This window comes from Apiospora marii, assembly GCF_038362585.1.
Source record: "Apiospora marii strain CBS 49790 chromosome Unknown utg000009l_segment0_segment0, whole genome shotgun sequence".
Taxonomy (NCBI): domain Eukaryota; kingdom Fungi; phylum Ascomycota; class Sordariomycetes; order Amphisphaeriales; family Apiosporaceae; genus Apiospora; species Apiospora marii.
Genome location: NW_027117381.1, coordinates 420,812 through 443,634, shown reverse-complemented (window position 1 = coordinate 443,634; position 22,823 = coordinate 420,812). Strand labels below are relative to the sequence as shown.

General features: G+C 57.8%; 7 protein-coding genes across 7 annotated transcripts; 3 read left to right on the top strand and 4 right to left on the bottom strand.

Moving 5' to 3' along the window:
• Nucleotides 1-789: 789 nt before the first annotated feature.
• Nucleotides 790-3,781, top strand: PG985_011642 (mRNA-capping enzyme subunit beta; the record flags this gene model as incomplete). The annotated part of the gene is given in 3 exon segments (XM_066831409.1): nt 790-2,929; nt 2,944-3,059; nt 3,134-3,781. 3 exon segments carry the CDS (start codon nt 790-792, stop codon nt 3,779-3,781), a joined length of 2,904 nt encoding a protein of 967 aa, XP_066679459.1.
• Nucleotides 3,782-4,618: 837 nt separating this feature from the next.
• Nucleotides 4,619-6,004, bottom strand: PG985_011641 (uncharacterized protein; the record flags this gene model as incomplete). Its single annotated transcript, XM_066831408.1, has 1 exon — nt 4,619-6,004. The coding sequence occupies one exon, from the start codon at nt 6,002-6,004 to the stop codon at nt 4,619-4,621; it is 1,386 nt and encodes a 461-aa protein (XP_066679458.1).
• Nucleotides 6,005-7,004: 1,000 nt separating this feature from the next.
• Nucleotides 7,005-8,069, top strand: PG985_011640 (uncharacterized protein; the record flags this gene model as incomplete). Its single annotated transcript, XM_066831407.1, has 2 exons — nt 7,005-7,489; nt 7,550-8,069. The coding sequence occupies 2 exons, from the start codon at nt 7,005-7,007 to the stop codon at nt 8,067-8,069; spliced, it is 1,005 nt and encodes a 334-aa protein (XP_066679457.1).
• An 884-nt stretch (nt 8,070-8,953) lies between these two features.
• PG985_011639 (uncharacterized protein) lies at nt 8,954-10,784 on the top strand (the record flags this gene model as incomplete). Its single annotated transcript, XM_066831406.1, has 5 exons — nt 8,954-8,965; nt 9,044-9,331; nt 9,461-10,137; nt 10,204-10,601; nt 10,687-10,784. The coding sequence occupies 5 exons, from the start codon at nt 8,954-8,956 to the stop codon at nt 10,782-10,784; spliced, it is 1,473 nt and encodes a 490-aa protein (XP_066679456.1).
• A 237-nt stretch (nt 10,785-11,021) lies between these two features.
• On the bottom strand, nt 11,022-13,085 carry PG985_011638 (Efflux pump FUBT; the record flags this gene model as incomplete). Its single annotated transcript, XM_066831405.1, has 1 exon — nt 11,022-13,085. One exon carries the CDS (start codon nt 13,083-13,085, stop codon nt 11,022-11,024), a length of 2,064 nt encoding a protein of 687 aa, XP_066679455.1.
• A 1,905-nt stretch (nt 13,086-14,990) lies between these two features.
• On the bottom strand, nt 14,991-21,569 carry PG985_011637 (P-loop containing nucleoside triphosphate hydrolase protein; the record flags this gene model as incomplete). Its single annotated transcript, XM_066831404.1, has 4 exons — nt 14,991-16,074; nt 17,038-20,393; nt 20,447-21,095; nt 21,172-21,569. 4 exons carry the CDS (start codon nt 21,567-21,569, stop codon nt 14,991-14,993), a joined length of 5,487 nt encoding a protein of 1,828 aa, XP_066679454.1.
• A 691-nt stretch (nt 21,570-22,260) lies between these two features.
• PG985_011636 (uncharacterized protein) lies at nt 22,261-22,823 on the bottom strand (the record flags this gene model as incomplete). The annotated part of the gene is made up of 2 exons (XM_066831403.1): nt 22,261-22,674; nt 22,743-22,823. The coding sequence occupies 2 exons, from the start codon at nt 22,821-22,823 to the stop codon at nt 22,261-22,263; spliced, it is 495 nt and encodes a 164-aa protein (XP_066679453.1).

Genomic DNA, 22,823 nt, shown 5'->3' with positions numbered 1-22,823 from the left:
CGCCGCCGCCCAACCTGGGGATTCCGTTTGCATATACTACTACTACACCACCCAATATTCGAAGACACACCTTAGCCTTTTTTTTATTTTTCTCTTTTCTACCTACCTCCCACTGCTGCCTCCCCCTTTGCAAATCCATCGCCAAGGGCTCGTAATCGCTTTATTTCTCGTCGCCGGCTTCAATTGCTAGCTGCGCATCATTGCCAATCCCACCAGGACCCTGTTTGCCCGTTGCGCCCGACGCGATTTTCCCAACGGCAGAGCGCGCACGACCCGAAACGCCGTACTGTCCCGAGAGGCTGGAACGTGCAGACGAGCAACCATTCACGATCACCGGCGCAACTAGTAGACAGAATCAAGGCAGGCAGCAGCGGCACCCTCCCGATTCTCCGTTTGCCAACGTCTCTCCATCACCTGCGCAACGAGCCAACCCGCGCGGAAAACCGCAAAACCATCTTACTGTTCTAATTAGGATATCTTATCTGATGAATTTATTTGTGGACCGGCGATAATCGCGTTGATGCAGTATCGATGACGTGGTATCTGTGAGGGATAGTGTTGCTCGTGCTAGAGAAGAGAGAGAAAGACAGAAAGAGAGCGTGACTGCGTGGCACTCTGTTTGAACACTGCGTCGAAGAAGTAATCACCAAGGGGACGCATCTGGCTGCCGACGTCGCCGCAGCAAGGCGCTTGCATCGACACTGCCCGAGACGAGACGAGAGACGAGACGACGACTCGAAGCGAATCGAATCGAACCAAAGCCATCGAACGGGACTTCAGGCCGGCATCATGGATCTCAATTCCATGCTGAATAAGGATAGCGGCGCAGGAGGCGCGTCGAGACAGCCGCCTCCACCACCCGCGTCTGTGGCCAAAACCCCGTCTTCGTCGATGAGCGCAGCACCACAAACGCCGGTACAGTCCGGCCACCCATCCCACGGCTTCCGAGACTATGGCCATCCCATGCACGCATCGCCTGGCCCTGCCCCGGCCGCATCGCCTCGAGAGTATGCTGCAGTGGCGGCCCATCCGGGGTTTCCACCGTCAGCTCCGTATGCATCGCCGACATCCTACAACGCGCCTCCCCCTAATGGGTACCCTGGGAGGCCAGCCCCCCCTCCGATTCATCCGCCCGGCGCCATGAACGACCCGCGGTCACCCGGCAGCGCGTCCGTATCCAATCCATCTCCCTACAGACACACGCCGACCTCATCCATCAGCGGTGCGAGCACTGGATACCCTTTTCCACCGCAGGCCCAAGGCCAGCCGCCGCCTAGTCCGCAGCAACGGCTTCAATATGGCGGCGGCTACCCACGCGACCCCAGAGACAGCTATGCATCTCAGGGAGGAGCAGCACCGGTGGGCATGCCAACGCCGCATGGCTCAGTCTCTTATCCTGTGCCAGGCCAGCAAGTCATGCCACAAACACCGCCAGTGGGAACACCAGGAGGGGGCAATCATATGTACCTGCAGCATCAGCAGCAGCAACAACAACTGCAGCAGCAGCAGCAACAGCAACAACTGCATCACCAGCATCAGAGATCGCAATCGCTGCAATCGGCATCCGCCTCGACACCGACTTCTGCCCATGGGCCGCACCAGCCTCCGTTCGGGACCCCATCGGCTTATGGTCCCCCGGGTGGCTCCATGGGAAGTCCAGTAGCAACAAGTCATGGTCCTCCACACTTTGACCAACAAGGTCACTTTCAACAACAACAATCGCATCCACACCAGAGACAAACCTCACAACCACCAACACCTTTGGCGGCGCCTTTGCTAGGCACACCAAGACAATCGGTCAGTACGGTCAGCAACAACAATCCGAATTTTGCACAGCCGCCAAGTCCCTACCAACAAAGAACACCTTCTGGTGCTCCATTGTCTGCCTATCCTTTGCATCCGTCACAACAACAACAACAACAACAATCGCCCTACCATACCTCTCCTCCACCACCACAACCCTCCACCATCCAGCGAGCAGTTAGCAACAGCAGCCACACTGCACCCTACGATACCATCAGCGAATCGCACCGACGCTCGCAATCCCAAGCATCACGAAGCGAACGCGAAAGAAGCATCAGCGTTTCGCCAAAGACCCGTGTGCCTAGTCTGCCGAGTAGCGCAGGCGAGCCCAGACCTTCATCTAAGGGTGGCGCATTCCCCGGTGCACCGCCAGAATTTTCACATCCTCAACCTCAATTGCCGCTACAACCACAACCACAACAACTACAAAAACTTAATCATAATACACCCCAGGTGCCCGCCTCTGCAGCAGTCATGGAAGGCGTTCAATACATGCAGCAGCAGCAACCTCGGGAAGCCACGCCCGGCAAGCGGAAACTGGACGATCGGGACCTCCGACCTGACGAAATGGAAGCTGCCACCAACCGACGCCCGCCGCCGCCAGGAATCAACGGCAACCACGGCACTGCCGCGTCGCGAACCTCGGCCTCGACCTCTACTTCACCGCTATTGCCCCGTCGGAAGAAGATCCGCTGCTCATTGAACAGCCCTCCGGCATGGGCCCAGACTTGTCGCACACAACCGCCCAATGCCAGCCGCAATTACACTCTTCGAGCGAAAGCACACGTAACGAGCCAGGCCCCGGCGGCGCCTGCCGGTCTTGTCAACGGCAATGGGCACCGCAGCGAGTCAAATGTCAGATCCGAGCATGTCTCTCGCCATACGTCGCCAGAAGCAACGCGTTCGGTGGGTGGTGGCACGTCGGTCAAGATGGAAGAGCACAACCCGTCGCCGTTACCTCCTGTGGTAGAGGAAGGCTACACGTTCCGGGGACACCCGTTCCCTCTGGAATGCATATCCCTGGTTAATAAGCCCATTGACTTTTTGGTTAAGGCAGTCGGCGATTTCTCTTTGTCAATGTCCTCAACAACCCGGGTCTTGCAGAGATTCAAGCGCGTGGAGTTCAGTTTGAGATTGAAGCAAAGTTTGGGACCATCATCGATCGAGACACGGATGACCGTCTTGACTTCCCCCTGATCGGCGAGTGTGTCCTGTCTTCCGAGGCCAGAATTGGGTTCCGTAGTAGCATGTCGGAGGTAAGTGACGAGTATCCCACGGCTTCCCGTGCCTGCCAGTTCCTTTGACGTATCTGCTAACACTATTTTTGCAGGTTCAGCACCGGACCATGAACGAGTGGCTCAATGGCCAAGTAGTCGCCACCGACCCTCGCAACAATGTCGGCCGCCGGAATCCCCATGTGCAGATCCATTACAAGCATCGGCGGGAGGTGGACAAGTTCTATGAGCTCCATTCCTCCATGGTAGCCCGTCTCCCCCACGCCGTACAAGCCCTGCTGTCGCCAAAACACCCGATGAAGGCACGGATCTCGACGGACCAGAAGACGGGCGAAGTGCTGGCCAAGATTGTCAAGGCGCGCGTGGGAGATCTCAACATATACCTGCCACAGTGCCCTGTTGATTGCCGCATCAGTGTCAACCTGGAATGGGACTGGGATGGACCCCCGGAAGAGATCATCTCGAACCAGATGGCGAATCGCGAGAAGCAGCCCGATCGAGAGAAGGACCGGCTCAGCTACAAGCACGGCTTCTTCCAGGTGGACTTGACGCAGGTGAAGAGACAGCTACTCGGTCGCGGCCCCGAGAAGGAACACGAGCTGGAGGTGGAGTTGGATGCTGGTATCCTCCTGGAGCATGGCCGCTTGTTGTTGGACAATGACCCCGAGAACAAGTTCCAGGACATCATCGAGTCGCTCGTGAATAACGTGAGAGCCTTGGCAAGAAAGTGCCCAGCCTCGTGATGATGGATGGACAGATTGTCCCTCGGCGATGGGTATCCCGTGGATGATTTATCTGCTCGTGTTCTCCTGGCTACTCGGGGGTGATCAGCGGTTAGGCGGTGAAGGCGTTACCGGCTGGGCCACCTGGGGGCACTGGGGGACTACGTGACCAGCGCATTTCTTGTTCACAAGTTTTACCAAGTTTTGTACTGGCTACACAGGGTATATTGCGAATGCCTTTTTTTCTCATCTTTCAGTGTTTTTTTAACACTCGTTCGCTGCGTTTGGGGGTGGCGGCGAATGAAACCGGCCAATCAGAGCAATGGGCAAAGGAGCAGATGATACCATTTCCCGTACTTATTTTCCTGGCTATTATGGCTGCAGTAGTTAACATTGGTTTCCTCGGGGAAACTGGCGATGCACACATTTCTATTGATGCCTTTGACAGCCTGCTCGCGTCTTGTTGATGTCCAATTCTTCATCGTGATTACCTTGTGGAATACATAGCCCATATATGTGTAAGTGTGTGCTGGATTGCATTGAATTTGATATGGGAGGACAAGCAAGCACTTATGATTACTGTGAGCCCTACCATGTGTGATGAAGCTGAGGGCACCTAGAACAGCCACGCTGAAGCATCATTACTTACCATCGCACTTCTCGGTCTGGGTGAATGAAATGCCAGTGCCAAAATTGAGAGCCAACCCTTTCGTCCATGGGCAAACCATATGTATTAAATGCATACGTGTAGTGTAGGATACATAAACTAAACTATTGCTATCTGCAGCAGGCATATCTTCTGCACCAGCTTGGCGTTGGCGACATCCCTAGCAGCCGTAGTGTTCGCAGGGGAAAGCCTTAGTAGTCTACTCTTGCTTTCTTGGCGTGCGTTTCCCCGTCCGGTGCCGACGGAGACGCTCTCTTCCTGGTGATGCCGGTGGTTTTGGGCAGGCTCGACTGGAAGATACCCATGTAGGTCCTGGCGTAGTTGGTCGCGGCGGGGTTGAGGTGTATGCAGTTGGTCCGGTGCCGGATGTTCTGACCTTCAGGGCCCGGGGGACCCCCCTGAAGCGCCGTCTCCTCCTCGTCCACCAGCAGCCGCTCCTGCTTGGCGCGGTGCAGCGCCTGGCGGGTCACGACGCGGTGCTCCCGGTGCGGCCGCGCCAGCGCCTGCGGCGGCACGAAGTACTCCTTGCCGTTTTCGTCGGTGGCGGGGATGCCCTTGGCGGCGTGCCGGGCGGGCAGGGGCTCGACGACGATGCGGCTCCGGAAGTTCTGGGCCTCCATGCACTTCCAGGCGCAGATGCCGGCCATCTCGATGCGGGCGAGGTAGGGGTCGACGTAGGCCAGCTTGGCGAGGTGCTCGCGGTGCGGCTCGTAGTAGTCGCGGGGCAGGGCCGTCTCCTGCGCGACGACGCCGGCCAGGAGATGCTTGACGAGACTATAACAGCGCTCGCCCGTGGCGTTGTCGCCGCCCTTTCCTCCGGAAGCCAGCAGCGGCTCGTCGTACTCGTAGACGTCCGGGACGAAGTTGGCGTGGAACCCGCGCATCAGGCCGTTGTCGTCGGTCTGGCCCCGGCCGCCGGGGCACCAGCGCAGCGAGCCGACGCCCTCGACGGCGTAGACGGACTTGAAGAGGCGCAGGAGGCGGGCGAAGGCGCGGGTGATGCGGGCGCGGCGCTCCCAGTTCCGCTTGTGGGCGGTGATGTGGTAGCCGTAGTCGAGGGCCGGGTCGAAGAGGCGGACCTCGCGGATGTAGGGGAACCGGCCGTTGGCGCGCTCGACCATCTCGCTGTGCCAGTACAGCAGGACCCAGTGCGCGCCCAGCGCGTCCTCGACCCACAGCGGCCAGACAACGTGCGGGCTCAGGGCCGTCTTCTTGAGGAAGAGCCGGAACTCGTCGGCCGGCTTTTCCTCGCCCTTGGCGAAGGTCTCGAGGCGGCGCATGGCCTCGTCGCAGCGCGCTTGGTCGTCGCTCCAGAGGTCCGGGCCGTTGGCGGGGGCGCAGTAGACCTGGCAGCGCACCTCCTTGGGGAGGCTCTTCTTGAGGGTGTCGACGACGACGTCCATTGCGCAGAGGTTGACGGGGTTGTGGCTGGCGAGTTGCAGGTTCTCCAGGCCGTCCTTGGCGCGCGCGTAGAGGTCGGCGCGGTCGGGGCGGACGCCGGGGTCGCTGGGCTGTACTTGGGCCGGCTTGCCCATCTTGATGGGTTTGTTAGGTCTCGGTGGTTTGGCAGAGGACATGTTTATTATCAGGTGTGTGTATATCGACTTCCAGTGGGATATGTGGTATGATAGATGTGGACTATGTAGCCAGGAAGGGGTAACTTCGTGCCTTGGGGAAAGGAGGGGGGAAAGACCAAAAGCCCCCTGGGGCACCAATCGTATAACTCTCAGCATTGGAGAGGTTAAGTGTCATTGTTGCAGGACATATGCGCTGCTTGGAAAGCCCTTTGTTGCTGTTGCTGCTGTCAGTCCTCTGAACTTGACGGATCCGGCCCAGCCAAAGCTCAGGAGCAATGACAAAGACTTGTCTCGGATTTGCAGTTCTACCCAACAGGTAATGATAGAAATAACGATACACAAGGAGATGACAATGTATAGTCCTGAGATGGTACTGGTATCATAATGGATATCGATTGTAATGTGGTGCTATTTGAGTCGCCAACTCAACGAGGAACTTTCCTCCGAGTCCCGGCTTTGCGCAGACATCTTGATGTTTCGCACCATCCCATTCATCCCATATTTCTATCTCAAGTATATATTAGCTTCATATTCAATATGAAGCGACCAAATATGATACAATCAGCAACGGAAAGAAGCGAGTAGATGAGTTTGTCCTCGAAGAGTGCCGGGAGCCTCAAGCCGGCCACGATGCTGATTGGGTGGGAACGGGAGCTAATGGCGGCATCCGTCAGAGCCAATGCCACGTGGGATCCTGCATAACACAATTTAATTGATCGTATCCTGCAATAGATTCAATAGATGAGCAGTGTTATTTGATAATCAAGTCGGCTCGCAGATGGAATTCATCTGATGCCAAGAAAGCGACAGGCAAGGATACCGCGGGGTTGATGTCATGGCAAATTCCCGTCGCGGTCGCACGTGCCCACGCCGATTGGCTACCACCGTCGAATGCTGCCCCTGCACAACAACCTGCATGACCCTGGACAACGACATTCACCTCTCATCCATGGACCCCGATTGAAAGCCAATTTTAAATCCGACCATATAAGAGCAGAGAATGCAGCTGTCCCTATTCTACGACCTTGTACAGACCTTTGCCACGTACTTGTTCGCCGTCATGCGTTCTCAACTCGCCGCCGCCGGCCTGCTGGCCGCCGCATCCGTGTCTGCCGCCGCCTACTCGGGCTCCCTGAGCGACATCCTGGCCCAGGCCGGGTCCAACCCGCTCTACAAGTACCCGACGCAGCTGACGCAGGGCATCATCCCCAAGGCCTTCCACAGCCACAACGACTACTGGCGGCCCCTGCCCTTCTGGACCGCCCTGGCCGCCGGCGCCGTGAGCACCGAGGCCGACGTCTGGCTCTACAACGACACCCTGCACGTCGGCCACGAGGAGAGCGCCCTGACCGAGGAGCGCACCTTTGACGCCCTCTACGTCCAGCCCATCCTCGAGGTCCTGCGCCGCCAGAACCCCAAGAGCGCCTTCGTCACCGGCGGCCCCACCAAGAACGGCGTCTTCGACACCGTCGCCGGCCAGACTCTGTAAGCTGCTAGAAATGAGTCCCGAGAAAACGTGCAAGTAATGCTGACCCAACGCGACAGCTACCTCTGGATTGACCTTAAGACGGACGGCGCCAAGACCTGGCCCTACGTCGTCAAAGCCCTGCAGCCCCTGCGCGACGCCGGCTACCTGACCAGCTACGACGGCAAGGCCGTGACTTCGGGCCCCGTGACGGTGATCGGGACGGGCAACACGCCGCTGAACCTGGTGCAGGGCGTGTCGCCGCGGGACTACTTCTGGGACGGCCCGCTGCCGACGCTGGGGACCGAGTTCAGCAACATCACCAAGGAGGTGACGCCCATTGCCAGCACCGCCTTCACCGCCCAGTTCGGCGACGTCCGCAAGAACGGCGGCGCCCTCAACGACACCCAGGCCGCCCTGCTCAAAAGCCAGGTCGAGACGGCCCACGCCAAGGGCATCAAGGTCCGCTACTGGGACCTGCCCGGCTGGCCCGTCGGCACCCGCAACGCCGTCTGGCGCACCCTTTGGGACGCCGGCGTCGATCTGCTGAATGTAGACGACTTGCAGGGCTGTGCCGACTTCTGGGAGAACCTCGGATAGGGGACGACCTCAAAAGGGACAGGCTGCTGGCTAAACACTGCTGTTCCGTCGAAGATAGAGGCGACAGAGAAGTTTAGACCGCATAGTAGCGGACATATCTCTATATCCGTGGCTTTATAGAACTCACCTCATTGGAGGTACTGTCAATGATAATTCATAATGATGCTCTCTTACATTCTACTTTGAGTGTTTGCCTAACTCGGGCATAGTCTGTCTAGATTACCGTTCATCAATCACGGCCCATTAGCCACATACACTGCAAATGATCAGATGACAGATGCTGCGTGGTAGTACATGCGGCCCGAAGTAGACACCAAACGTAAGGAGAATCTGACCTGTGCAACGGTGAAATCCTCACATGTCCATCGAGTTACGGTTGCGAGCCAAGGATGACCTACAGCAAGGCCAAGCGCACCCGCTGCCATGTATTTGCAACATGGAATATGGCTGGTGGAATCACTACAGGCCCGACGCGGGTATATCTTAAAGTGGTATAGAGCTGAGTCAGATTTGCTATATCGTTTCTGAAAGGCTGCTGTGGTGCATCGGGTAATATTCTGACCTTTTCCCGCTTCACCTTGGAGCTAGGTAGCTCTGGTATCGAATCAAACCTCGGGACTGCCCGGGCACCTTGTGTATTGCGATGGTAAGAATATGTATGGCCAATGTATACGGCGTAGCAGAGATGATGGCGGGGAACTGATTTAACCAACAATGGAGGGTACCCCTCACATGTTGGCTGTGAGACGGCCAAGGTTACTACAGGATTCAGGATATATATGAAAAGCCAGCTTTCCCCTGCGTTTCACAGCTTCTTCCTTAGTTTTTATTGGGAAAATCCCAGAGGAAACCTCTCAATATTACTGAAAACGATGGCTTCCACAATGGACATTGCTGTGAGTCCAATGATACCCCCTGAACCCACCGTATTTTGAATCATCGCGTATCTGAATACAAAGCACTGATTCACGTAGCACTACCCCGGCAACATCATCAACAACGAATTGGTGCCAGGTGCGACCACGAGGCACTCTATCGATCCATCTACGGGAGAGCCCCTGTGGGAGGTGCCAGTGGCGACCAAAGATGACCTCGACAAGGCGGTAAAGTACGCCCGCGAGGCCTTCACCACATGGTCCGCGACGACCTTCCAGCAGAGAGCCGAGATGCTGCTGCGCTATGCCGACGTCATCGAGGCCAACCGCGAGCCGCTGGAGAGGCTTCTGACCATGGAGCAGGGGAAGCCGCTCAGTCTTTCCAAGGTGACCTACCATTTATCCTAGTATCTCCTTTTTCCTCTTTCTACTGACTAGAAGAAAACACCAAACCGGACGGGAAGGGAACCCGGAAATCAGATTTAGCAACTGACACATCACAAACCATCGCCACAGACCGAATTCGACATGACCCTGGCCTGGCTCCGCGCCTTCGCCACCATGGAGATCCGGGACGAGGTGCTCGAGGACACGGCGGAGCGCACCATCTACTCGACCTTCCCGCCGCTGGGGGTCTGCGGCGGCATCATCCCCTGGAACTGGCCGGTGCTGCTGGGCCTCGGCAAGCTGGGCCCCGCGCTCGTCACTGGCAATTGTTTCATCATGAAGCCGTCGCCGTACACGCCCTACTGCGACCTCAAGCTCGGCGAGCTGGCCGCGTCCGTCTTCCCGCCGGGGGTGGTGCAGGTGCTCAGCGGGGACGACGACCTCGGGCCCTGGATGACGGAGCACCCCGGCGTCGACATGATCGCCTTCACCGGCTCCATCGCGACGGGCAAGCGCGTCGCCGCCGCCTGCGGCCGGACGCTGAAGCGGTGCGTGCTGGAGCTGGGCGGCAACGACGCCTGCGTCGTCTGCGCCGACGTGGACCTGGCCCGCTGCGTGCCCAAGCTCGCCACCCTCGCCTTCCTCAACTCGGGCCAGATCTGCATGCTGCCCAAGCGCCTCTACGTCCACGAGGGTATTTATGATGCCTTCCGCGACGCCATGGTGGAATTTACGCGCGAGCACGTCCGCACCGGCGGCGGGTTCGAGGAGGGGGTTGTCGTTGGGCCGGTGCAGAACCGGATGCAGTAAGTTCTTGCCCCTCGCTGCCAGGGGGAGTGTAATAAACGAACACACGGCTGGAAAAACCGCAGGTTCGAGTCCGTCAAGGACATATACGCCGACATCCACCGCAACGCCTACCAGACCGCCCTCGAAGGCGGCGTCGTCGCCCCCACCACCGAGACATCATCCCACAGCGGCGGCTACCTCATCACCCCCTGCATCGTCGACAACCCCCCCGACACCTCCCGCATCGTGACCGAAGAGCCCTTCGGGCCCATCGTCCCGCTGCTCAAGTGGCGGGACGAGGACGAGGTGCTGGCGCGCGCCAACGCCGACGTCACGGGGCTGGGCGCCTCGGTCTGGAGCCGGGACGTGGCGCGGGCCGAGCGCATGGCGCGCCGGCTGAGCGCCGGCAGCGTCTGGGTCAACTCGCACTTCGACGTGGCGCCGAACGTGCCGTTCGGGGGCCACAAGGAGAGCGGCGTCGGTAAGTCTCTGCTGCATTTGCATTCCCCCGAGGAAAGAAACAAGTTTTGGTGGTGGTTGACTGACATGTGTGTGATTCCTTTCAGGCATGGAATGGGGGGTGATGGGACTGAAGAGCTACACCAAGCCGAGAAGCCTTTGGGTCTGGAAGAAGGTATTTGAGGATACGCCTACATCTAACTGAGACTGTTAAGGGAGTGAAGCTGTTGTAAGCGTAAAGGTCGAGGATCAACGAATTAAGAAAGTATTAGGACTAATGGCTGTAAATCTGGGCAAATTGTTCCCCTGCATGTTGATAGTATGGATTACTGTCACGAAAGAAGATGCATAATGCTATCCAACACGAAAAATCATCATTGTCTCTATATACCAGCACCGCAATGTAAATGCCAAATAAATGCCAAATGCCAAATGCCAAACGCTAAGACGCCCCCTGCGCCAACGAAACCGCAAACCTGCTCCGCCGCCGGATCTTCTCGCCGTGGAACGCCAGCACCCAGGGCACCACCGTCAGCGCCGTGGCCACGGCCCCCAGCAGCCCGCCCGCCGCGTCCTCGCCCAAGTTATTAAAGAGGGGCCCCACCACGAGCGGGAAGCAGCCGCCGAGGATGTTGCGGCAGAAGGACTGCGCCGCCAGCGCCGACGAGGCGTAGTCGTGGTAGGCGTCGGCCAGGTAGTTGAAGGTGGCCAGGTAGATGGAGTAGATGCCCATCGTGGCCAGCCCGATGGCCACCGTCGGGCTCATCCAGTGCATCGACGGGTGCGACGTGAAGCCGAACAGGTACAGCCCCAGCGGCAGCAGGATCGAGCTGACGCAGATGAAGTAGAGCCGCGACTCGGGCGCCTCGACGGGGAACCGGCGCCGCATAAAGGTCCAGAACCGCGAAGGGGGGTGGTGGTGGTCGCGGTGGTGGCTCTCCGGATCCTCGTGATGATGGGAGGAAATGCCGCCCCCCTTGCGCTGCTGCTGCTGCTGCCACTTGGGGTGGCGGAGCAGGTTCTCCTGCGTCACGCCGATGGTGGTGGCCAGAAACGAGCCGACGATCATGGCGATGAAGACGTAGCCCGACTGCTCCGTGTTGAAGCCGTACTGCCGCGAGAAGACGAGCGGGATGGCGGCAAAGGTCAGGTACAGCGTCGCCCACGCGAACGAGACCCAGAGCGAGAAGAAGAAGACGACGGGCTCCGTGAAGAGGAGGTGGAAGGGCCGCAGCAGTGACACCGACATCATCTGCGCCAGCGACGCGTGCTGCTCGTCCTCCTTGACCGCCCAGCGCACCCGCTGCAGCTTGGTCCCCGTCGGCGGCGGCGCGTCGTACGGTGTAACCATGGGCTGAGCCGCTAGCCCCTTCTCCGCATCCCCCTCGGCAGTATGCCTCTGGTGCGCCGCGGGGATTTGGACATCCGCCGGATTCTTGACCCATACGCCGTAAAGCCCGCGGGACTCGAGCAATTCGTAGTATTCGTTGAGCTTCTTGGCTTTCCTCCTCAGCAGGACACAGCCCCGGCTCTCGTGGAAGAGCACCGCGATGAGCACGGCCAAGACGAAGTCCAAGATGGCCTGGTGCCAGAACACCCATTTCCACATCGCCGTGGGCCCGCGAATGACAGCACCCTCGCCGCCCCAGCTATGCACCATGACGCTGGCGCTGAGGGGCCCGAGTCCCGTGCCGACAAGAACCGCGCCGCTGAAGAGGGCCATGGGCCGATTGCGCTCATCCTTATGCCAAATGTCGGCGATGACGCCGCCGACCATGGTGCTGAAGACGCTGCCGCCGACGCCGCAGAAGAAGCGCGACGCCAGCATGCCGCCCAGGCCCGTCACGGCCGCGCACGCCGCCTGGAAGGCCACAAAGACGACGCCGGACACGACGAAGACGGGGTAGCGGCCGTGGATCTCGGACAGCGGGGCCAGCACCATGGGCGCCAGCGCGAAGCCCGTCGTGAAGAGCGTGATGCCCACCAGCACCGCCGTGCGCGAGCACCCAAACTCGGCCGCCATCAGGTCCGTCGGCGGCGAGTAGGCCCCCGCCGCATACGCCGTCAGCAGCGTCGCGATGCACGAGAGCAGCAGCATCACGTTCTTGCGCGACTCGGGCCACGCGTGGGGGTCCCCGTACGGCGTCAGGTCCGGTGGCGGGGGCAGCTCTGCCGCCGCTGACGATCCAGCAACAGCGTGGATGAGGGGCAGCTCCGTGTCGAAGGTGAGGTAGAGCTTGTCGATGGGCGTCCCGGCACCGGGTGGCGCCGCCGCCTCGGGGCTCTGGCGACCGCTGTGAGACGCCGCTGGCTGGCCCCCGTTGGACCGCCAATCCATCAACTCACGCGCGGAGCTTTCTGGTGACGTATATTGGGATGGGAAATCAGTGCTGGCGTTGCCGCCCGTCTTCTCGAGGCCGCCCTTTCCCCTGCCGACTTGGGGGAAGCACTGCCCTTCATCGAGCGATGATAAGGAGGCGCGTTTGATGTCATCTATTGGTTCCATATCATCTGGCGAGAGGAGGAGGAGAAAGAAGAAGTAGAATAATAAATGAGAGGTTTTGGGGTGATGGCCGACACTTGCAGGAATACGTAATTATGTATCGACCCGCCCGCCCGGAAAGTGGGCGACGGTGAATGGCGTGGAGAAGGGGACGGAAGGGGATTCTTCTGGGAGAGTGAGAGGGCGTGAATGAGTTGATTGGCGCGCAGTCATCTCTCCGGGGGAGGTGACTTGTCAGCGCGAAGAAGCGAGGCCTCGGCCCCCCGGAGGTGTGCGTGGAGCGAGCGGGATGATGCCCATAATATGTCTTATCAAGGTCGCCAACCCATGGGATTTCATGGTGTGGAGAATCGGGAGTGGTTGGTGGGCGGGAAAAGTGTTCAGGAAAGATCGTTGGCAGTTGGGCCCTTGAGATGGAACATGAACGGAAATGCAGCGTACAGCTAAAAGGAAGCCCTTGCCTGATTAACCTAGCTGCTGGCCGAATGTGGGGGGAAAATGTCGCTTTGCGGGGGGGGGGGGGTAGCGGGAAGAGAGACCAAGTTGCTCAAGTTGCAAGGCACCGAGCAGGGGTCTCTGGGGTCTTGTCCCGTCGCTAAGACAGCAGTTTGGGGGACTGACTGTCGGTCAGTGCAAGTGAGGAGACTCGGAGAAAAGCCAAAGGGAGAATAACTTTGGAGGCGAGGCATTAGGCGAGGCAGGACTTGTCGCGCATGGAGGCTCAGGATTATGGCATTCCCGACTATTCCCAGCGGCGCTAGATCCCATTGTGGTGCTGCGCGGGACGCTCTCGACCCTGTCATCATGGCCGACGGATGACGGAAGCGGATCAACGGACTGATCAATCCATGTCCTGTGGCGTCAAAGTAAGGTCGCCCGGCTTTAATCCTCGACTTTTATATCCGTTAGCCTTCACGCCTAATTTCAGAAAACTCCCGATGGCTCCGACCGTCGGAGGATCTGTTCCCGCCTTCGCCTACATAACATCATCATCGCTATTAATCTTTCTCGCGATACAAAGCTTTCGATGGGCACATCTCTATCGATGATGTATGCCAAATCGAATTGGCTCGAGCCTGATGGTCAACCATGCTTTGACCGTGCGCTTCCCCCGCATATGTACATGTATATGCACGCATACGGAGTTTGCGTTTGCAGTGGATCGGCAACATGCTGATTGGCTTAATATCCCGGCCGCCTTGTAAGCCCTTATGGTGATAGGAACCACGATGCTTTTTTTCTTTCAAGCGACCAAGACCACCCGCGTACGGGTAACTGCCGCCATGCAAGACGAATGCGAGAAATTTCCGATGCATCTGAAAAACCACTGCAACACCAAATCCGGATGCTTACATACGCTCTCCTAGGGAGCACTTGCATTCTTGGTACGCTAATCCATCTGCCGCCATAGATCCCGTCGCTGGCCATTTTGTCGCTAAATCTCCCGCTGGCAAACAATAGTCCTGTCGCCCTTCGTTAGCCTGGACCCGACTCTCGAGCTTGCCATACTAGTGTTGTAAGTCCAGATAAAACATGGCAGCAGAAACTAGCACCGTGAAAAGCTGGTATATCTAGTGTGCGAGTCTTTTGCTTCTGCCAGGGTGACCTGGCATGAATCGAAAAAGGGGGACGGGAAGGGGGGATCAAGGAATGTCGAACGCCTTTTTCAATATTTTCTCAGTAGTGCCTTTGCGTGTGGCATGATCAGGAAGGGGGAAATGGCCGAGCAAGTCTTTACCAAGCAACCAGAGGGAGTTCATTGTACAATTCAAGAATTTCGCTGATATTAAGTGATGCTTCTAAGTAGTCTATAGGAGTGTAGAAATTCTCTTCTAGCCACCGATGTACACAATGCACGCTTGCATCATACAGTTCTAGCATAAACTGCTTCACTGGCCAGGAATCGGGCTACGAGGACTTCTCCCCAGCCAGCTCCCTAGCCCGGTCCAGGTCCAAGTATATCCAGTAGACATCCCACAGCCACTTGCCCCCCAACGCCCGGAACGTCCCTATACTCCCCGCATTGCACTCCTCGATCCCCGCGAACGCCAACGCAGTGCCAGCTTCGCCATCCCTTTGTAGTAATTCGTCCAGAACCTCCCGGCTCGCCGCCAGGGGCCCATCTTGCGGCGGCTCGAACAAGCCCGTGCCCAGCAGTTTCGCCACGACCGCCTTGGCCAGCCCCCGCCGGCGGTAGGCCGGGTCGACGTGCAGGGTGCGGACCGAGCCGTCGCCGGCCGCGAACGCGAACGCCACCGCCTTGCCCGGCTTGCCCCCCGGCCTCGGCGCCGCCTCGCGGATCGCCTGGCTCTGGAGCTTCGCGAGCGTCGTGGGGCTGCGGATGATTTTGTTGACGGCCATGACGTCGGCGTAGTCGTCTGGGCCGATGGTGGTCCAGACCAGGCCCTCGGGTAGTTGTTGCCGCGAGTCGCCGTCGGTTTCTCCCTCTCTCTGGGTCACGGGAAACACGTATTTACCATAGGGGACGCTGGGGTCGAGGACGAGACGGCCGCTGGAGCCGTCGGCGCGGGCTAGAAGCGCTGCCACGGTGCTGTGGGTGTTGCCGAACAGGCAGTATGGGCTGCCGGGCGTGTGGCGGACGTTGGTCAGGAGCTCGGCGGGCGACTTGGTGCCGGTGGTATCCCTCCACGTGACGGGAATGTGTGAGATAACCCCCATAAGCTGCGAGGTGGCTACGCTGAGGACTTCCTCGGAGAACGGAAGTTGGTCTCTCAGGTTCTCCGGAAGGACACTGGCCTTTTGCGGCCCCTTCTCGTGCGGCGCGGCGCCATGGTACATCTCGAGCGACGAGAAGGGCCAGATCTCAGTGGCCGGGTGGTTGGCCCGGTCGACCACGAGCATAGTCCAGACGTCCTCGGGACGGACGGCGGCCGGGTCCTCCTCCTCTTTGCCGCCCTCGGCGGGCCGCTGGAGCGGGAGCGGGGTCGTGATAACGAGAGTTCCCGGGTTTCGGGGACCCAGCTGCAGCAGCCTCAAAACCGGCAGCGAGCGCGGGAGTCGCCGGGTCAGGAACGAGACCACGTCCACCGAAGTATAGGGCGGCTAGCGCCCTGCACTTCGGCGCATCCCGGAACGGGCGACTCGAGCACAAAGTCGCCATTGGGCCCGACCGCGTATACTTGCACTTCGGGCATTTTTCATGTGAGCCGTCCCCTGATTCGAAATAAGACAAAAATAAAAAAAAAGGTGCCTAGGTATTTAAAGATTATCGAATAAGAGAAACTTGGCGTGAAATAAGGAGCGTGGTCGAGCACGTTTGTGACGTTGTGACTCATGGGATTGGCCGTTCTCGTTTTGGTCAGACCCCCTTACCGGACAAGAAACACCCACTGTTTTGACCCCACACCACACGATCGGCGCCGGGAAAAAGAAACCATTATCCCCGAACCACCACGGCTATACGCAGAACAGCATATGCTCTTCCACGATAGATCATTGCAAATGAAGAAATAATTACGTCTGCTTCGTATCAACACTTAGGAGCCCACTGTAATATTTGCTTTGCAGATGTTCTTTGGTAAACACCAAGTGACCGTAGCCAGCTATTAAGTGAATGGGCGACTTTACCCCTATTGCCTTTTCTCTCATATGTACTGGAGATTTTCAGGTTTTATAGGTGATGTTACTCATTTTCGAAGATCATACAGGAATGAGTATTGCAGAGACCATGTATGTAGAACAATCGCCGTAAAGATAATCAAGTCTCGAGACGGATGCAATGCTGCATATGCCGAACCGGTTACTGCCCTGAATGATGACCATTGAAGATATCCGTCCCTTTCCCTAGTAAACCCTTTGTACGTCTCCTAACAGACATGATGTACCTGACGCCTACAGCTTGCTATCGTACAAACCAACCAATATGTAACCCCCCTCACAAGTCTCCCACACGTATGTCACTAGCCTTCACCCCTGACACATCTATCACACTTACAACCTCGCAAACCCGTACCCGTCAGCAGCAGTACTCCGTCTCCAAACCCCATCCCCCACAAACTCCGCAAACCGGCCGCCGACCCTATCAATCAGCTCCGCATACGTCCCGCGCTCGACGACCCGGCCCTCGCTACCAAGGACGCAGATCTGGTCCGCGATCCGCATCATCCGCCGACAATGCGTAACGACCACCACCGCCGTCTCCCTCGCCCCTCCTCCCCCACCCGCCGCCGTGAACTCCGGCGGAAGCAGCGGCGGCGTGCCGTACTCGTCCACGACGAGCTCGCTGGGATCTAGCAGACTGGGCGCAAAGCTGCCTCTCGTCGTCGTCGTCGAAGTCCGGTTGCCGCTGCCCTTGGCGAACCGCACCAAACTGCGGCGCACCTCGGCCGCTGCCTGCGCATCGAGCGCGCTGGTCGGCTCGTCGAGGACAAGCAGCGCGGGCCTCCGGATAAGGGCGCGCGCCAGACAGACGCGCTGGGTCTGTCCGCCGCTGAGCTCGATGCCGCAACCACCACCACCACCGACTCCGCCCGCGACCCGCGTGTCGTAGCCGTGCGGCAGACTGACGATGAAGTCGTGGATGCCCGCCTCGGCGGCGGCGCGGTGGAGAGCGGTCAAGTTGCCGCGGAGGGGCGAGGCCTCGGGGACGCCGTAGAGGATGTTGTCACGGAGCGTGAGGCCCGGGAACAGGGAGGGGCTCTGCGGGACGTAGGAGAGCAGCTGCTCGCGGCGGAGGGCGTCGAGGTTAATCATGCTGTGGGGGGCTAGGCCTGCGAAGGATAGGGGGTGCCGGTACAGGTTGCGGGCCGGGTGCACGGCGTCGGGCTCGTAGAGGCAGAGGAGTAGGTGGGCGAGGGTTGTCTTGCCGCAGCCCGAGGGGCCGACGATGGCGGTGATTGTGTGGGGCCGGATCTCCAGGTTGATGTTCTTCAATGTAGTGGTGGGAAGTGTGGGTTCAGGGGGAGGATGGTTGTCGGCAGATCCAGGGGATGGCGGATAGGTGAAGGAAAGCCCGTCCATTCGGATCGGGAAGGGCGACGTGACGTGCTTGTTCCCAAACGACGAGCTCCTCTTCCCAGATATAACTGTCTTGTCTCCCTGGTTACGTCCCTCGTCAGGATGGGTGGGCAGGTTGACGTAGTGCAGAAGCTGTGACGCCGTAACTTGAGCCGCTGTGATGGTCGGCACCGAGTTGAGAATGTGGCTCGCGGTGCTCAAGCCCATCACCAGCAAGTTGACAACCTGCAACGCCGCATCAACGGTGATCTCGTGCTTTACCGCCAGCAATACGGTGGCGTAGTAGAAGATGAGCGCCATAGTGAACCAGAGGACGCTCTGCCAGCAGGCGAACAGCACAGCCATGACCACGGCCTTACGAACCCCGAGCCGCAGGGTCCTCGAGGCAGACTGGCTGAACTCCCGACGCAGGAACCGTTCCATCGTCAGCGCCTTCACCGTCTTGATCTTCGTAACGGCTTCTGAAATGATGCCGTGCGTTTGGAGCGCCGCCTCGTTGCAGCGCATGTCGCACTTACAGGAAACCACCGCGAACCCCTGGGTGGCCGCCATCAGAACCGGTGCGGCGGCGAGGGTAACCAGGGCGAGCTTCCAGGAGATGATGATGGCCCACACGATACTGACGGTAATCATACATGCGACCACGAGCATCATGGGCACGAAGCGACCGACCAAGCCGCGCATGTCTTCCGCGCCACGATCTATACACGCGGCGATGCGATGCGGCGAGTTCTCAGACCGGCAATACCACGCGCGCGGCTGGACCAGGATGCGTGACAGCGCCTTATTGCGCAACGAGTCGATCCAGGCCTGCGCGGCGCAGTCGCATAGGTGATAGGCCAGAAATGTCGCCAGTCCGCCGACCAAAGCGACCATGAAAAGAAGCAGCGTCCATTGCACCTGGTCCGAACTTTGCTGTTGGGGAGTGTACAGCACCACCAGCAGATGTGCGAAGATGACGGAGAAAGCGGGGACCGAGGCGGCAATCAGCAGGGAGCATGTGATTCCCACAATGAGAAGTAATCGATACCTCAGGCGTAGATGAGGCCAGACTGTTTGGTAGATATCCCGAAGTGGCAGTTGAATATAATCTGCATCTTTCGATTGGTCGGAAACACCATGGTCCAATTTGTCGTTGTTGATAACCGCATTCGAGAGATCGGCAGGTCCGAGGCTTGAATCCCAGCTATTGCCTTGTGTCCCCTCATGAATATCACGAAATCCCGATTTAATAGGCTGTTCTTGCGGCTGTGTTATCAAGGGATTTTCTTCATCGATCTGCTTATGGGGTTTGCTTGTTGAAACTGTAGGTGCGGCATCTCGGATGTCAGAGGGAACTCGACCCCGTATCTCTGGATTTCGAAGCGGCCCTACTGGGTGGTAAGTGGGAGACCTGAGTGCGTGGCTTACACTTGATGGAGAGAATATGTTGCTTTGAAGTCCCCCGATCGGCCAAAACAAGGACGAGATGGGCGGACTGACGACCTGACTCAGAATGCTTCTGACCGACAGCGAACTTGCTTGACTGCTGGCAGATATATGTCTTCCTCCACCCGGGTCAGAGTCAACTGGCTCTTCAATACGGCTCGTGTGTCTCTGTATGCAACCGTCTTCGTCAGCCGAGTCCAGAAGTTGGGTGAAGAGCCCATCCTCAAGTCCGACGTTCTTCCGTATCCCCTCCTGAACCACACGGCCCTCGTCAAGAACATAGACGTAATCGTCGTCGTTGATTAAACTCAGGTCATGCGTGATTATCATAGTCGCCTTGTCCCGTCGCCAATGCCGTATGTTCTGCATGATCTGAATCTTGGCTGGCGGATCGAGATTACTGGTGATCTCATCCAGAATCAGTGCGGGTGGGTCACGTACTCTTGCCCTCGCTACCGCAACCCGCTGTCTTTCGCCCCCGCTCAGGGAGTGACCATTGGCTCCAACTCGAGTTTCGAGGCCCAGGGGTAGCTTGGTGATCAAGAATTGTAGTGCAGCTGTCCTACAGGCTTCACTCATTTCGCGTGGTTCAACCATTGGTAGGTCGGATTGGCGGCGGGCAGCCCATTCGAGGTTGGTGCGCAAGGTCTGGTCGAAGAGGGCAGTCGATTGCTGAAGCAGTGTGACATGCCTCCGAACAGATTCCGACTGCCAGCTCGACATATCATATCCATCCACCAGAATTTTACCACTCAGGGGCTTGTAGAAGTTCGCCATGAGGTTCCCTATGGTACTCTTCCCAGAACCACTGCGTCCGACAATGAATGTAACGGGACGGCGACCGAACGAGAGCGATACATTGCGAAGGACGAGACTGGACGTATTCGAAGGGTAAGCAAAGGTGACCTAGGCTGAGTTAGTCGGAACCTTTCCGCGAGAAATGCTTTCTCAACACTTACATCCTGAAATTCAACATGAGGGCACTCGCGATCGCCAAGCGTTCTTCCCGGCTCGATGCCTTTCTTTTCATCTCTGAGAAACGAGTGCAGAAATTGACCTGCAAGCATGCCCTTCACCAGAATGAGGTACATTGGGATGCAGGACTCAATCGCTTGCAGAGCCCCGAACGTCGCATAGAACGTGGCCACGACGCTGCCCACGCTGGCACCGTCTTGGACGAGGACAGTGCCGTAAAATAACCCCACCACGAACAGTAGCTCCAGCCAGAACTTGACGAACCCCATCTGGCACGTATTCGCCCTGGACTGCGCGAGGTAGACATCCTTGGATCGCTTCATAACGGCCGAGTACTGCCACGTCTCATGATCGAGACCGTTGAAGACCTTGACAACATCTATTGAGGCGAGAGTTGATGTGACATAAATCGAAGCCGAGGTCAAAGCCGCATGCTGAGCGCGAACTGCTGGATCGATCTCTCGGCTGAGGAGACCGAGGACGACGACTGCTATGGGGACAGTGGAGAGAAGAACCAAGGTCAGCTTCCAAGAAAAGTACAGGGCGACGCCAAGGCTTGCCAGGGAGGCGATGTTATCAACCGTGAGATTCCCAAGTGCCACGGATGATGCTGCTTGGAGGTCTCGAATTTGCCTACGTGGAGGAAACGAGTGTGTTGATTAGCTGCAATGCGCCCCAAAGAGGAAAGAAGAGCAAGGAACAGACTCACGAATACAAGGCGGACAGGAGAGCTGGGGGTCCTTTGGATAACCCATCAAACCACGCCACATCTTTAGCAAGCAGCCTCTCGAACGACTTGACTCGCAAACTGCGAGCTTGGCGTTCACCGTGAGCGACCCATGCGAGAAGCAAGACGAAGTTGGCAATCCATGCGATGCCGCCCGCGAGCGTGAGGATGATACACCACTGGGATATCCGCGATAGCGCAGTCTCTCCGGGGATCTTCCCGCCGCCGAAATTGGCAATAATAGGAAAGATCTCGCCCAGAAAGACAGCCAGCGACGTCTTCAGGATGCCAACGACCAGAGACGCACTCAAGCCCGCGGTCAAGGCGGCGTAGCCTGTTCGGTCTGTGAAGGCGAACATGTACTTCATTGATGTCACCATTGTACCTCCTCGAGCAATGCGATTGATGCGTCTTTGGAGTCGTTCCGGCGGATGTTTGTGGTAACCTGTTCGTATTCTCCTGATGCAAGTCGGACCTGCTGAAGACGTCGTCACATTGAAAGTGTGCCGCATTTATGATTTTGCTTGCGTTTTGGACAAATCCCAGAAAGTTCCCAAAGCTGTCAGTGTGAGTAGGACACGCAAGAAGATACTCAAATGCCGGAAACCAAGGAACAACTGAATGAACGACAGGAAGCCCACTATTACCACAGGGTCAATCGCCTGAATATTATCTGAAGAGGCAGCCAGCTTGGGATCAAATTAATCGATCATCAACAGAGGTGGACCAACAGGAAGATGGGTACATGCATTTGATGTAAACAAAACCAAGCTGGAGCTCTCGTACTTCAAGCATCTGTAACTCTCAGATCAGGAGGACATGACACAAACGACAACCAAAAGCACTTAGACGACAAGATTGCCAAAAAAGACAATAGTAGACAGTTTCACCTGCTTGGGGGACATGCGCCGATAGAAATGCCCCCTCAGAGCCCTTACTTGATTCAGAATTGCTGTAAATTGTTGCGCAAACCCGATGCGCGGATATCAGATCTTGTCGAATATCGCCGTTACCCATTTTTTTCATCGCTACCTCATCACACCAACATCACTACTTTTTCCCGTTTTTATCTCATGACGAAGAACCCTTCTGCTTCTGTGCCTCCTCGTAGATCCAGTCGTTCAGGCCCTTCTTGTTCCGCGCAATCTCGACGGCGTAGAACTGCATGCGGGGCACGAAGATGGAGCCCTCCTGGGTGTAGTCGGTCTTGGGGTCGGCGCGGACCATGGTGCCGAAGTTGTAGTCGTCGATCTTCTTCTCGTAGGCCATCATGAAGTTGCGCCAGCGCTCCTTGCCCTCCTTGCTCTTCATCTTGTCCTCGTCGATCGGCTCGGCCGGGTCGAACTCGGGGAAGTCCTTCTCCAGGTGCTCGAGAATCTCGTTGTCCATCTTGGTCAGCCGCAGCTGCGAGCCCTTGATCTTCTCCAGGATCGACCAGTACGTTCCCATGTGCTGCACCACCTTGACGGCGAACTGCTTCTCCATCTGCGACGCATCATTCATGATTAGCTGCAAGTCCCATGCGACCCCGAAACGCTTGTCTAACTACTTACATCCTCGAGGTTCTGAGCCTCGGAGGCATCAAAGTTGCCCGGCACCCTCTGGGGCGCGGATCCGCTCAGAAGTTGATCCAT